The sequence below is a fragment of the Peromyscus leucopus genome, chromosome 5, assembly GCF_004664715.2.
Source record: "Peromyscus leucopus breed LL Stock chromosome 5, UCI_PerLeu_2.1, whole genome shotgun sequence".
Taxonomy (NCBI): Eukaryota; Metazoa; Chordata; class Mammalia; order Rodentia; family Cricetidae; genus Peromyscus; species Peromyscus leucopus.
In genome coordinates this window covers 49,278,889-49,294,121 of record NC_051067.1, presented here as the reverse complement: position 1 = coordinate 49,294,121, position 15,233 = coordinate 49,278,889, and the positions used below count along the sequence as shown (strand labels likewise).

General features: G+C 40.1%; 1 protein-coding gene across 1 annotated transcript in view; it reads right to left on the bottom strand.

The window, feature by feature from the left end:
• Ryr2 (ryanodine receptor 2) overlaps positions 1-15,233 on the bottom strand; it is a 593,927-nt gene that overhangs the window by 337,895 nt on the left and 240,799 nt on the right. Inside the window, 3 exon segments of the mRNA XM_028859656.2 lie at positions 6,317-6,429; positions 9,397-9,475; positions 12,115-12,189. Of these exon segments, the coding sequence (XP_028715489.1) occupies positions 6,317-6,429; positions 9,397-9,475; positions 12,115-12,189 (267 nt within the window).

Here is a 15,233-nt window from a genome sequence, read left to right as displayed (position 1 = left end):
AACTACTGAAACCAAGATGAGTTGTCCTTAAAGCAGAGATAGATGATGGCATAGACTGAAAGCAAAATCAGCCTTAGGCTCAACAGTGTGTAAGATGGCAGTCTCAGGCATAGTAAAGCCATGTGTCGTGACTCAGGGCTCCTGGCAATCAGGTCTCACTCACCTTTAACCTAATGTTAATTATTTCAACCTTTATTATTTGGTGTGTGTGTGTGTGTGTGTGTGTGTGTGTGTGTGTGTGTGTGTACCAGAGGACAACTTCAGCATTTGTTTCTCAGGTGCTGTCCAAGTTTTTTGAGTCTTTCATTGGCCTGGCAAGTAGACATCACCTATGTCTACCTCCCCACTGAGTGCCACCACACACCCAGCTTTTAGATTTATGTTATTTTACATGCATGAGTGTTTTGCACCCCCCCACCGTGTGTGTGTGTGTGTGTGTGTGTGTGTGCGCGCGCGCGCGCGCGCGCGCCACATACATGCCTGGTTCCCACAGAGGTCAGAAGAGGGTGTTGAATTCCTTGGAACTGGAGTTACAGATGGTTGTGAGCCACCATGTTGGTGCAAGGAATCAAGCCTAGGTCTCCTACAAGAATAATAGTGACCCAAACCACTGAGTCATCTCTCCAGCCATGACTTTTCACACATGTGTTCTGATGGATGGAACTCGTGTATTCATGCTTACCTAGCAAGCCATCACCCACTGATCCATCACTCCCAGCCCATGAATTTTAACTTTTAAAATGTACAAGAATCATTTGGGCAATTTGTTAAAAGGGGGGAAAGTGGAAAAGAAAAGTAGTTTCCAATTTAGGAGCAGTAGAGCAGAGACCATCAAAACTGCTGATCCTAAACTTATGTTTGGGGGAATGAGATATTATATGACAGAAACACAAAATCTCAAAGACCTAAGTGTCCCACAGCTTTCCCTGGGGATCTTAACTCAAACCCTATGAGCTATATTCTGACCTTTTAATTTCTTTTCTAATCCTATGGATTTATTTGATGCATTCTAAAAGCTGATTGTGACAGCAGGTCTGAATGTTTTATCAGATTGCCAGAAGGTTCCATTGCCCCAACATTTTTCTAAGATTCTTTGAATTCAGCCCTTGTCTGATGCAATTTTTCATTCATTTATTTATCTCTTATTAAATGTCAGGCACTTGGGCCCTGGTGATACAGCATTCCAAATAAATTAGCATCCAGGGACAAGAAACATGAGTAAACAAGCCATCTTAGCCCTCAGGCTGCAGCTTTTTTTTTCTTTGGAAAAAAATAAGAAAAAGATAAATGAGGGACAAAGATGTGGATGCTTTTTTAAATGTAATGTTCGATGGCTCTACCATCTGGGCCACAGGGAGAGAAAGGGGGGCTCAAGGTAAATTAACTAAAATTGAATTGGAGGAGCTGGGCCTGATGGGTCAGTGGCAAAGTGTTTGGGATGACCCCCAAATTAAACTGGATGGCATAACAAGTCACTTGTAAATATTAATGACCCCTGCCTTCTGTTGATATATTTATTCAGCTTTAGGAAATTCAGCAACTTGTCACATAATCAAAATATCTTTTTATTTCTTATTTAAAAATCCCAGATAAAGATCACAGAGATGGCTGAGCAAATGGGTCAACGCTCATGGTGCCAAGCCTGGAGACATGAGTTAGGTCCCTTTTGGTACCATCAGCATCTTATCTCTATCTCTCAGAAAACAACATGTGTTAGTTGTTTGTCATTGATAAAATATGGAGCTAGGGCTAGAGGAAGAACTCAGAAGGTAAAGATGTCTGCCACCAAGACTGTTGACCTGAGTTCAATCCCCAGGACCCACATAGTAGAAGGACAGAACTGACTCCTGAAAGTTGTCCTCTGACCTCGATATACATGCTATGATACATGCACAGAACCCGGATCCCCTGAAAGAGCACCAAGAGCTCTTAACCACTGAGCTATCTCTCCAGACCCCTGACTGATTTTCAATCAGTTATTGGAGCATAGTTTTATGGATCATAAGATCTTTGAATGTCTACAAGTAACCTGAACAACAGAAAAATCAACATTTCAAGAATGAAAAGACAGATGGGAAACTTTGGTGCAGACCAGACAGACTTTACAATGACACATTAAAAATGAAGTTTCATGTGACTTATCCTATTTTATTCCGTTTGAAGTAGATCCTAAGTCAGTAACACCAACTTGTCCCGCTTTCACAAGGTTAAGTTCTTTCTCTTACATATAAGCTGCTTTGCAAAAGCCTCTTTAGAGAACAAATTGTCCAATAGGAGCACAGAAAAACCCTTCTGGATATTCTTGAAAAGATTAGGATGCCATTTCAAATTAGAATAGCAAACAGCAAACGTAAGAAGCATGAGTAGTTTACAACCATGCTTACAGCCAAGACCCTTTATTCCTTGGAAATCGACCTGTGTCTAACTTAAGCTGACAGGCTGAGGGTTGCCGACCATAGCGCCCTCTCTGTTTGGGAGGTGCTTTTGCAGATGGGAGGGAGGAAAATCAGCCAGCCATCAATTCACCACTGCAAGGGCTTCAAGCCCCGTTCATGTTCCAAGGGAAAAGTCGGATTAGCCTTAATTGAGCTCAAGAATGAAAGAAAAATAGCTCAACAGTCATAGACCCGATAAGAAAAAGTCAAATGCTGGGAGTTTTAACTTTCTATAGTCACTTTAATCAATGTGTTTTGAGACAAAAGTTTTCATTCATTTTTAACCATATCAGCATCTCAGAATACAGATGTTGCTTTCACATAATAGATATTTATTTAAGACACTCTATAAATAGTCCTCTTCTGGCCAGGTTTTTCTTCCTCAAGCTAAATATAGGCACACTTCTTTAATCATTGTGCAAAGGCACAACCGCCCCCCCAAGCAAACAATGGCAGCCACTCACTACCCAAGGGCTGATGATCTTCCTAAGATTTCAGCATTTGATTCTCCTAATGCCTCTGTGTCAGCTGGATTATTCATAATTCCCATACTGTAGATGAAGAAACTGAGGACTCACATGAGGCCTGGGGATGTGGCTCAGTTAACAGTGCTTTTCTAGAATGTATAAGACTGAGCACAAATGCCACCGTGAGCACTAACTACATAAAGTAAACCTGGTGCTACATGTCTGTAATGCTATCACTTGGAAGGTGGAGACATGAGGACCAGAGTCAGTCTTGACTTCACAGTGAGTTCAAAGGCAGCCTAAAGTGTTTAAAGTTCATTCACTACCTTTCTTCTTTATTTGCATTCGTTTTCTAAAAGCCTTTGCACTGAGTCCACCATATCCACCCCAAACCCATTACCACGGCATGACCCATTACTATCCAATCATAGTGGAAATGTGAGACAACAATGAGTGATACTTAGATCAAAGGGGACATCTGTCAGCATCAGCATCCCTCACCCATCCTGTAATACTGACAGTCCCATAACTGTTGGGAGGAAACCTTTAGGTGGTGGTGCCTAGAGGGAGAAATCTGGGTGATTGGGGCTGAGCCTTTGACAGGAAGATGAGGATCCTTAGTTCTTTTTAGTGATGTCCCCACTGCCATGAGGTGAGGAGCCTTGCTCTCCATGTCTCCCCTGACACAGTGCTCTGCCCACCACTAGTCTTCCCTTCTTTTAAGTTGCCTGTCTCAGGTATCTGTCACACTGGCAGAAAGTTGACTTAACATGATTTGGTTTCAGCACTTCTTCTCCGAGGGCGGAAACCACAGACAGTGTATTCTTGGGTTTCCTTCTTTCTGTCTATGTGAGAGTCAGTGGGTGGGAACAATAAAAGCACTGACCTCATTAGCACATGAGACAGAAATCCAGGCACTGTGGCATGCTGCTCTGTTTTCCTCTATTTAAAGGATCCCCCAGAACTGGGTGTGGTCACTAATGCGGCTGATCCTAGCACTAAGGAGGTTGAGGCAGAAAGAAGTATCACTGTGAGTTTAAGACCAGCTTGGGCTACACAATGAGTGCAAGGCCAGCCTGGGCTACAGTGTAAGACCATGTCTCAAAATCACACACACACATATGTACATATATATTTGTTTATATTTATATAATTCTATATATACATAAACATATATAAACATAAACATAAAATGTATTTATGCATTTACACAAGCATATTTACATATTTTGTTTTATATCTAATATAGTTTTATATCTATGTTACATCTAATACAAATTATTTATCTATTATATCCCTACCACATTTCTGTAATATATATATATATATAAAGTCTACTCAGAAAAATGAAGTTAAGTACTTGGGAAAAATGAAGCTTGGAAACTAGTAGTAAATTTTAATGAATAGGGTTTATTTACTTCCAAAGTGAACCGCAAGTGTCATTTTTTGTCACTTCTTCCCGCAGTCTTCGATCACTCGGTGACACTCAAGTGCCTTCCCCCATTGCCTCTCACAGGACGGTCTGGACTGGGTGTTCCCATTATTTTACAGACAGCAAATCTGGAGGTGAGGAAGCCAGTTCTAGAACTGCACGGGTTGATAGCCATAGACGGGACATCAGAAACCTAGTTCTTTCAAGTTCTGAATATTCCACTCCTCTCTGATTTGTAACGAAGCCTCCCTGTCAAATCACCCTCTGCTACACAGCACAAAGTGCAAGCTGGGAAACCACAACAGACAGGAATTGTCGGGCCCAAATCAAATGGGAACATGTTTGGAGTATTGCGCTGAAGAGGGCCATGAGTTGTTTCTCTTGCTATTGGGTTCTAAGCCAGCTAAACTTGAAAGGTGCATCTTCGGATCAGCACACATCACCCTCACGGCCCACAGCCCTGGCCCATGTTAGGGGTTTAATAATGTATATTTTAATAAACTACACAGCTGCATGGCACAAGAAACTTACACAGGGATAATGTCCGAGACAAAAGTGGAGGACCATTCTAAGCCTCCCACAGCTACACGGGAACAGATGCATCAAAGATAGGATTTTTCCTGTCCATGACAGGAAGCCCTGTTAAGCCATTCCCCTGTCTCTAGCACCACCACTTTGTACACAGGAAGCCAAGCAAGGTTCTTTTTCCTAGGAACACTTGATAATGAAATGAACACATGGGTGCATTGAAAATGACTTTATTACCAAGCCCATCCTGTTACAGTCTTGGGTGTATGTGTGTGTCCATGTTCCTGTATGTGTGTATGCAGATGTATGTGTACATGTGTGATACACATGTGGAAGCCAGAAGTCAACCTCAGATGACATTCACTCTGTTATTGAGATAGGGTCACATTGACCTGAAGCTTACCAAGTAGAACAGGCAGGCTGGCCAGCAAGCATCAAGAATCTGCTTGTCCCTGACTCACCATAATTAAGACAAGTGTACTGCCATGCCCTGCTTTTCTTATATGGGTTCTGGAATCTGAACTCATGTCTTCATGAATGTATATAAGCACTCAATGGACTGACCTGTTTCCCCAGTTAGAGAGTGCTCAGTAGTAGAGTAGTTGCCTAGCATACATGAGGGCTGGGATGAATACCCAATAGTGCAAAAAAGAAAGATAATATTTAGCTGAGTATGGCTGTGAAGATGTACCATGCCAGCAATGGAGGGTGAGGTTAAAAAAATGATGAGTTAAAGGCCAGCCTGGGCTACATAGTGAAACCCTCTCTCAAATCAGAAACAAAATTACAAAAAACAAAGAATATTATATACTTGTCCCTTCTACCATTTCATGGATTTCATTCTTCTGTGAACTTCTATACAGAGTTACTCTTTAGATTAGGAAAACTACAGCCTAATAAATATGTTAAATTAAATCCATAATTGCCTCCCACAAAAATCAAAAACTACATTCAATGACTAAGTAACTTCTTCATTTTCCTATGCTTAGCCCCTACCCTTTGAATCCAGGCATGAAGGCAGCCAAGCTGCTGCTTAAAGTGTCTCTCACACAGTCAATTACTTTCCTAAGCATCAAAATGTGGAATGAGAACCCAACTGATACGGCCTTTATGTGGGGCACAAATTAAAGACCACAGAATCTGAAACTCCTGATTAGACTCCTTTTACATCTGTTAATAAAAGGATCCAGGAGCAGGCACCATCAGCCTCATGAATATGCATATCAAGGTCTGGAAGGAAGCCTGCTCAATAGACCCAAGGAGCCACCCTCCCCCTCAGGCCACAGAAGTCTCCTCTTCTCCAGAGTTATTTATAGCTCACCAGATAGAGACCCAGGCTTTTGTGAGCCACCTCCCCAGCTTTGCTTGTTCATAAGCACACTCCCTAGGAAGCATCATTTCATGGATCCATCTCTCAGCAAGGCGTCAAGTCCTCAGTCCTGTTCCACACTTACCAAGTACCTTTCAGAAGACACACTGACCAAGATGAGGTCATCTCCAACCCGCACCTTTTCTCCTTCTGATCTCTGCTTAGAGGCAGGATGTATGGTCCACCAGCAAGCCTCCCCTGTGAGTGACAGAATCGAAACATGGAGAAGATGCAGTTAAGCTAAGATCCAGTTCCTCTTCCGGTGATACCACTCACAGGACTTTCAGAAATATGTGATGTTATGCAAACTAATCTCTTGGATCCTGAAAATCAAAAGAACTCAGCCAAATTCACTTAGGGTAGGACATAGAGAAATGCAAACTTTCTCCTAATGGGAAATGGATGTGATAGTTTGGTGTCTTTTTTCAATAAGAATTGCTGGAAAATGACAGTTTATTTACATGGGTTAACATAGGACTAGATATGTCTGTTAGTCAGGGTGATGTCATTCCTTAAGCAATCTTGTTACATTACTCTCTAAAAATAAATCTACTTTTTACATGATTTTCATCAAAAGGAATTGAGGTTTTCTGTTGGGGTAGTTGCATTATAAATGTTCGTTTGTTGATTAAAAACTGACACAAAGGATTGCTATCTTAAAGATCTCATTATCCTGTCTCCACTGCTCTGCTTTATTTCCTTTTAAAATGCATTAGTTCCTATTCATCTAAGAGACTCATAGTACAGAAAGATGCACTAGAAGAGCTGGGTGTACATTAAAACAAATACATCTAAAGTAAGCCAAGCAGCAGCACAAAGCACACGTCCTCCTGCCTTCTGAGTCCCACCACCCACACCAGGAGTGAAAAGGCAGCCCACCCACAGTTCCTGTGAAGTCCGAACTCTCTCGTCCTCTCTGACAACTCCACAGTGTTCTGATGGTACCCGTCATCTACAAGTGCCATTCTCCGCCCTTACCAAGCTTTATTGTTTTTCATTTTTTAAGTTTCTTTCATTTTTATTTACTTGCATCTGTATACCACAAACCATAGCATACACATGACTATCAGGGGGCAGCTTGCTCCTTGTGCTATATGGGATCTGGGGATTGAATCCAGACTGTTGGGTTTGCTCAGTCATCTTGCCTGCCCTTTATTATTTTTCTATAATATTTCTTTTTCCTAACTTACTCCCAAATGCCAGAACATGTGTGCCTTTTGTTCCTTGGGGTTTTCCCAGGTCCTGTCACCACACTGTAGCACTCAACAATTAATTTTGTCTCAATGAGTAAATTCATCTGGGATGCATCCTAGGAACTCATAGTCAACATCGAATCTGGGCCTAAGCAGTTCTTCTCACTCAAACCAGTCTTAGCTGCACATCACCAGGCAGATTTCTTCATTCCCATTCACTGGATCCACATTTTCATTCATTCCCCCAAACACTGATAGTACCTCCACTGTTTCTCAGTCATTGCTTCAGCAGTTGAAAATTCATCAACATAAAAAAAAAAAAAAGAAGATCCTCTGCCTTCTTTAATTCTGGTGAAGGCAAACAGAAAATAGAGGACAAATGCCATGGTTCTTCAATAATTCACAAAAAAGGAGAAAGCGGGGTAGAATAATGGCTCAGGGTGTAGGGGAGGACTCTGGGTGGGGGACTGGCGGCTGTGTTACTCTGCCATGAAATTAGCTCAGTATATAAATACATGGCCTAGATCTTGTGTTTTGGTGTGCAAACTCAAGATTTTTTACTTAACTATTTTCTAAAATACATTAAGAAAGAAACTGAGAAACTAGAAAAACACAGAACTGAATTTATATAAGATAAAGTAAAATATCTGAATATTATCTTTATCTTTTTATGCCTAGGATTATCAAAATTATCAAAAGTTAACTGGGCTCATTATAAATATTTTTTCATTGTCATCTCTGTTATTTTGTAAAAGTTTGGCTAATATTAAAAACCATTTTTAATGACAATACAGAATGTAAACTTATACCTTACATGTGGGTACCATGTACTGTTTTGCTATCTGAACTTTACATCGGGATGAAGATCTCTCCTCAGGCATGCACAACCTTTGTGTGTGGAGAAAAGATTTCAGTTCTTTCCCTCTTGCTTGCTGAAGATTGCAGGATATAAAACTATAATCAGTAGTTACACTGTGCTAAGTACAGCTCCCAGAAACTTGGTGCATGTGTGTTACATGAGTTTCGTTTGGTTCATGGCGTTAGGGATAGAATCCAGGGCCTTACACATGTCAGCACTCTACCACTGAACAACATCTTCATTGAGAACTATTTTTTTAAAGAGGTAAAATGGAGTGAGCAGTGGATGGAGGGATGGTCCCTACCAGGAAAAAATAACATAATAAAAGTTGGATTCTCTCCTTCCATCCCTTTTTCTACTTGGCATCTAATTTTATTTTTTCGACATTTAGAATTGAACCCAGGACTCATCACATGGTATACAAGTGCTCTACCACTGAGTTACATCCCTAGCTCTGCTACTAAAGTTTCATTCCAGAAGTCATGCCTGCTCATTGTAAAAGACGAAATGCTCTAGCCAGGGTACAGTGAGTCAACGTAGAGGCAGATGAAAAAGAACAAGAACACGGAAAAATCTTGTGCTCTCATATTTGGATTTCACAGAAGGATAAATCTGTTTGTATAAACCTTTTTCATTGTTTACAAAATAGGGAAACAGCTGTCTTTTTGGACACACAGCACAGCAGAGCCCTGGAGGCAAAGCAACAAAGAATTTCATTTTCTACTTTTGTGTTTGAGTGCTAACATTGAGCACACTATTATATTATACCTAAGGATGTTTGAAGATGAATGACTAAAAGTCATGCAGTGATACTTTACAAACTGTTCAGCGAACATCAGCAAGCTTCACCACAGCCAGCCCATCATGCGGTATGCACTGACTTTTTCTCTCTCAACCCACAAGAAAGGATATGCTGTCAAAATTTTATATCTAACCAATTACCTAGGAGTAATCAACCAGAAGGAAAAAAATACATTCTCCCACTCTGCCAAAAATGTCAAAGAGAAAATCACTTTCCTGACTTTATTATACAAACAGCTACCTCATGTGTCTCTGACCATGTCTAGCCAGACTCGCTCTGAGTAGGGTTCCATTACAGTACCAGGTACTCACCTGTGGTGTCTTCTTGAAGACCAACATCAAAGGCCAGTTTGTCAGTGGAAGACCGGGAGGTGGAGAGACAGCACAGATACTAAAAATACAAGATCAGTCATCACCACGAAATGTGGACAGTCCTACTGAAGCTACCATGATGAATGCAGCCATAGACATGGATGAGCAAGTACATCTATGGTCTGTTGACTTAGAATCTTACGGGCACATACCCATACATGGTAGAGCTGAGTCACATGGTCACTCTTTTTAGCTTTTTGGAAGCACTTCCACACTGATTCCCATGGTGGCTGCATAAGTTTACATTATCACAATCAGCACATAAGGGTTCCTGCCTTCCCATATCCTCACTATCATTTGCTATCATTTTTTTTCTTGATGACAGCCATTCTGAATAGGGTGATGGGTGATATGTGAGTGCATGAAGTAAAGAGGGACTATGAGAAAGATGGGGAAGTGTAAATGGAGAAGGGAGAGGAAGTAAGAGACAGCAATAGGCTCTATGTGACATGAAAGCAGAAAAAGGGACCATTTGGAGGAAAGAAGACCAGGAAGGGCAGAGGAGGGACAGCGGTGAGGGAGGTGAATGAGAATAAAGTATAATGTACATGTGTATATAAGTGCAGGTATATCATAATTTATATGCTAAATAAAATTAAATTATTATAAAATGTGTACAGTCATATCAGAGTCCAATTTGGACAAGTAAGCTGCTATCGGTCTATCTCTGATTAGTGTTTCTCTAAAAATTTTTGATTCTGTGAGAAGTGGAGACTTCCCAACATCGGAGGCAAAGCATCACTTGCACAGCAGGCCTTCAAAGCAACAAGACGAAGGAAAGGCAGACCTTTGCCCCTCACAAGAAACTAAGGAAATGAGCTCTGCCAGTATAGGGAGAAAAGTGACCGGGACATGTTTGTATATCTCTCCCCTCATGTGATAGTCATGGTCCTCTGTAAATGTACAACAAAATCTAACATCAAAACGCTGACCCCAAAAGAAACCTGAACACTAGTCACTTTTATTTTCTACTTTAGTTTTCATAAAAGAAACACCCAGAATATACTTGGGCATGCAGTTCTTCATCCTACTAAAAGGAGGGCAACATGAATATCCATATACACATTTCTCTCGGGGGACTCTGATTATCTCAACTGCACTGCCTCATTCCCTCCATCTTTAGATTATCTTAAGTGTATCTATTCTTAGATATAAACTTTAGATCATTTTTCATGCCATCTTCCCTGCCCCCAACTTCAAACACCTTGTTAAGTGACAGAAGAATGAGGACACTAAGATGAATGTGATATGAGCTTAAAATACCGGACCATCTGTGTGAAACAAGTACTCTGCCAGTGAGAAGGGGCTCCAGCAAAGAAAATCCAGAAACAATGGTGGAAACTAAGCAAGGCTGCCCCCCTTCCCAAAGGCCTGGGTGGTTAATGCCAACACTAAGCAACCCTTTTATGGAATATGACACATCTGGCTAAATGGTGTCCACAGGTGTATGAAGGGAGATGGAGGAATGGGCTGGATGAGCAGGCACAGCAGTTGGAAGTCAAGATCCTAGGGTTATGGAATCAAACTGACTTGGAGACTCACTCTCCATTTTGACTGCAAAGCACTCCCTCTCAAGATGACAGACAAGAGGCTCTGCGGATCTCTACAGGTAGTATTTTATTTTACTTTTCAAAAAAGTATTTTAAGACTTATTTTACTATTTTTTACATTATGTATATGCATGTGCATATGAATGAAGGTAACCTTGGATGCCACAAAAGGGTGTCAGATCCCTTGGATCTGGATATTTTAATGCACTTATGAATTAATAGTTAAAACAAAATTAGAAATAGAAAATAGCATTTGGATTTTATACTTGCCTCTTCCTAAAATTTGCTTTTCTACATATATTAAAAATCTATCATACAAACTGACTAGATATTTATAACTATAACTCTGGCTTGATAATTGTTTTATTATATGTAATCTTACTATGTTAAAGTTAAAACCTTCCTTTTTGAAAAAAAGAAAAGGGGAAGTGCTAGGGATGTCTTTCTGTATGCTGTGAATATGTTGCTCTGAGTGATTGACAAATAAAACGCTGATTGGCCATGAGCCAGGCAGGAAGTATAGTATAGGCGGGATAAGCAGAGAGGAGAATTCTGGGAGGTGGAAGGCTGAGTCAGGAAATGCTGCCAGCCACTGCCATGAGAAGTAAGATGTAAAGAGACGGGTAAGCCACGAGCCAGTTGGGAAAATACAGACTTATAGAAGTGGGTTAATTTAAGATATAAGAACTAGATAGCAAGAAGCCTGCCATGACCATATAGTTTATAAGTAAAAAAAATAGTAATAATTCTATCAAAGGCATTGAAAATAGGAACCATACCTGATATGTATTAATCTAACCTTCATCTTAAAAATGAGAAAACTAGGGGAGACCTTAATCTGGAGGAGGTGAGAATGGGGGGTGGGCTGGGGGAAGGGGGGCAGGAAGGGAGAGAACAAGGGAATCTGTGACTGTTATGTAGAACTGAATAGTATTGTAAAATAAAATAAAAAAATATATAAATAAAATAAAAAAATGAGAAAACTAAACAAGATACTAGGGTATTAAAGAACATATCTATTCAAACTCATTGCTATCATTACTGAAATGATACCCTCAACATTCTAGACAGTCTATCTGACTCTAGACCAGTCAAGATGTTCACTCACCATACCACTGTAGGAATGGCGTAGCAATATGGCATGTCCGTAGAGGAGTGTCCGGTGGCCTCCGCCTTGAGCAGTCTATGGAAAGGACAGAAGAAGGGCAGAAAAGAGGAGAATCATGAATGAGTAAAGAACTAGGTCAATACATTTTTCTTCTGTCTTCACAGGAAAGTTCAGTAAGAGAGAGTGAAACAAAAGTACTGGGATATACCTGCCTATGGTGTATGTGTACAAAGGCATACACCTACCTATGGTATATGTGTACAAAGTTATACACCTACCTGTGGTGTATGTGTACAAGGACATACACCTGCCTGTGGTGTATGTGTACAAAGACATGTGCCATACATGCCCCCTACCTCATTTAAGGTGCTTGAGAAAGAAGAGGGGGTAGGGTAATGAAATTCTCTCTTAATGGGATTTGTAGTTTAAGAGAGCCCATGATTTAATGAAAGGTAAAATCTGACTTTTTAAAATGACCTGTGAAAATGGTTATCCCGGTTCTAGGTGGTGGGAGCTGTTCTCATTCCCATGGAGATGACTGACAGACTCAATATTACAGAATAATGTAAAATAAGGATAAAAATGTCCCAACTTTCAAATGAAACCTAAGTGATACTTCTGAATGTCATCTAAAAAATAAAAAATCCTCATGTAAAGTTCACAAGTCATTGTAAGACAAATTTAGCATCGCTGGCCCTTTGTGGGCCTTTACATTTCTAGGACCATGTAAAAAATGTCCTCCTAAGGAAATCACATTGTAAACTAAAGTGTCAGTGTCCACACTTGGGTGTGAACTCAATGTATATTCTACACTTGTATTTCTTTAAAGAAACAGTCATAGGGGCTATCTATCTCTTCCACTTTGTGGGACAGGAGAACAGCTGGATTTCTACAGCTGCATGTGAGGTATTACTGTCATAAGCTTAAATTTGTAGCCACAAAAAAAAACCACATAAATATAAAATCTGAATGGTAATGATGAAGATCAATAACAGTGGTTTACCAATACATGAATATTTCTGGTTCTATAGTCAACCTTCAGTGCTGTTTTTTAGGCTCGATATTTTTAAAAATACATGATTGCAATATATACTGGCTTATTAATCTATCTTTTATATTATTGACTATCAAAGCCATTAAATTCACTAACTATAAAATATAATATCTAAACATCTTAAGTATGGCTGTAATATGTCATGCCACTTTCAAAGCTGTGTGATACTAAACCAGGGTGGACAGAGAACCCTTCCTCCGTACAGAAACACTCTGATAGTCTGATTCAAAGCTGTCATTCTGTGAGGCTTTTGTAAAAAATGAAATCAGAGCTGCAAAAAAACTCAGTGGTAGGGTGATAAGGATTATCACATACAAGTCCTGTGTACAATTCTGAGGGACGGGGACAGAAGGGAGGGATAAAAGGGGGAAGGGATGGGAGGAAAGAAGAGGGAGAGAAGATGAGGGAGGGTCGAGAGGAGGGATGAGAGGAATAGGGAGAGGGGAGAGCAGAAAAAAGGAGGGAGAAATGGAATGAGGAAAACAAAGGGAGGGGAACAGGGGAAGGAAGGAAATGTGATTCACTAATCTTCTATACCCTTGGGAGGCTGTCATGTGTCATGGAATTCTAGAAGTCCTGTGATACAGAACCATGGCACCGGAAACAGACATTATACACAGCAAGGATAATCTGTAATAAGATTTCTTCCACAGTGTTCAGATATTTAAGTGGAGAAACATTTAAGTATATGTACAAATATTAACATCAGGAATAAAGAAAAATTAGTTGTTTCATGGGGGAAAATCTTTAGAGAAAATGCCTCTGCCCAACCTTCCCCAAGGTCTAAGAATAATTGGAGGTAAAAGGAGCCTCACCCAGGGGCATCAGGGCCTGGTAGGGTCTGCCATTTGCAGCCAAATGTGAGTCCCAGCTACAAAAAAATTCTCTAACAGTCCTGCCATTCTTAAGTCCTGAACCCCACAAAAATATCAAGAATGATTCTAACAAGACGCCTGACTTGGCCAACCCAGTCAAACATTGAGCAAATAGTGGCTTGGTGGTAAGGAGCCAGCCTCTCACCTGTGCTAGTGTGGAAACCACAAGTCCCCTGAACACACTACCATGAGGTAGATAACACCAACACAAGAACCGTGGCACCAGCGATCACAAAGAGGTTCCCATAACAAGTACACATCCACCTGGCTGTATGTCAGGATGACAAGATAAAAACTGATCATGTTCATCCTACTAAGTGGTGCAAACTGCCCTAATCACATGTGTGTGGTTTGTTTAATGAGACACCAACCTTTCCTCAATATCTAATGTGATGAATTCTGTCCCACACTTAGGAGAAATCAGAACCTAATTCTATCATAGAGGCATAACATCTGGAGTTAAGTGGCCAACCTCATGTTTCTATCTGAACTGTTTTACAAATCAGCTCCTGCAAAGGAGTTGGGGGTAAGTAATTTGGTTGATGAGTGTATGCACCTGTGGATACAGCATGGTTTAGAGGTCAGGGTTACCAGGCAATGATTCAATAAATATAGTAAATGCATATTCAGAAAAAAACTGAATTTTTTCAACCTAGGTCACTATTAATATCTGCAAGAAATGGCATATATTCATATTTTCATGTTTATCATATCTACACAACCAAAACACTTGTCATGATAGATGTAATACAGCATGTAGCACCCTTTCCTTATCATATACCAGTGTTTTCTACTGAAAAATAAGAACTGAGTTACATGATATTTTGAAAGATGCTCCACATCTTTGGTAAGAGGTAGCTTCAAAGAAATAAATACTAGCCTCTGTCATCTAATCAGCAGTCTCGTAGTCTTTACTATTAGCGAATAGGGTCAACCTGGGAAAGGCAACAATTCCTACCCTGGGGTTTGGAATGGGAATGAAAGCCTTAACTAACTCATTCAATGGATGTGCAAGAGAACTGTCTCATTTCTTTCCTTTTCAATCCATATCCGAAATTTTCATGCATATTTCCAGAAATTTCTATCTTTAATTTGATAAAAATTAAATTAAATACTTAATACAATTTGTAAGGGTTATAAATTGTATTAAGTATTTATTAACTGAATACAAATAGATGTCTTTATTGTTT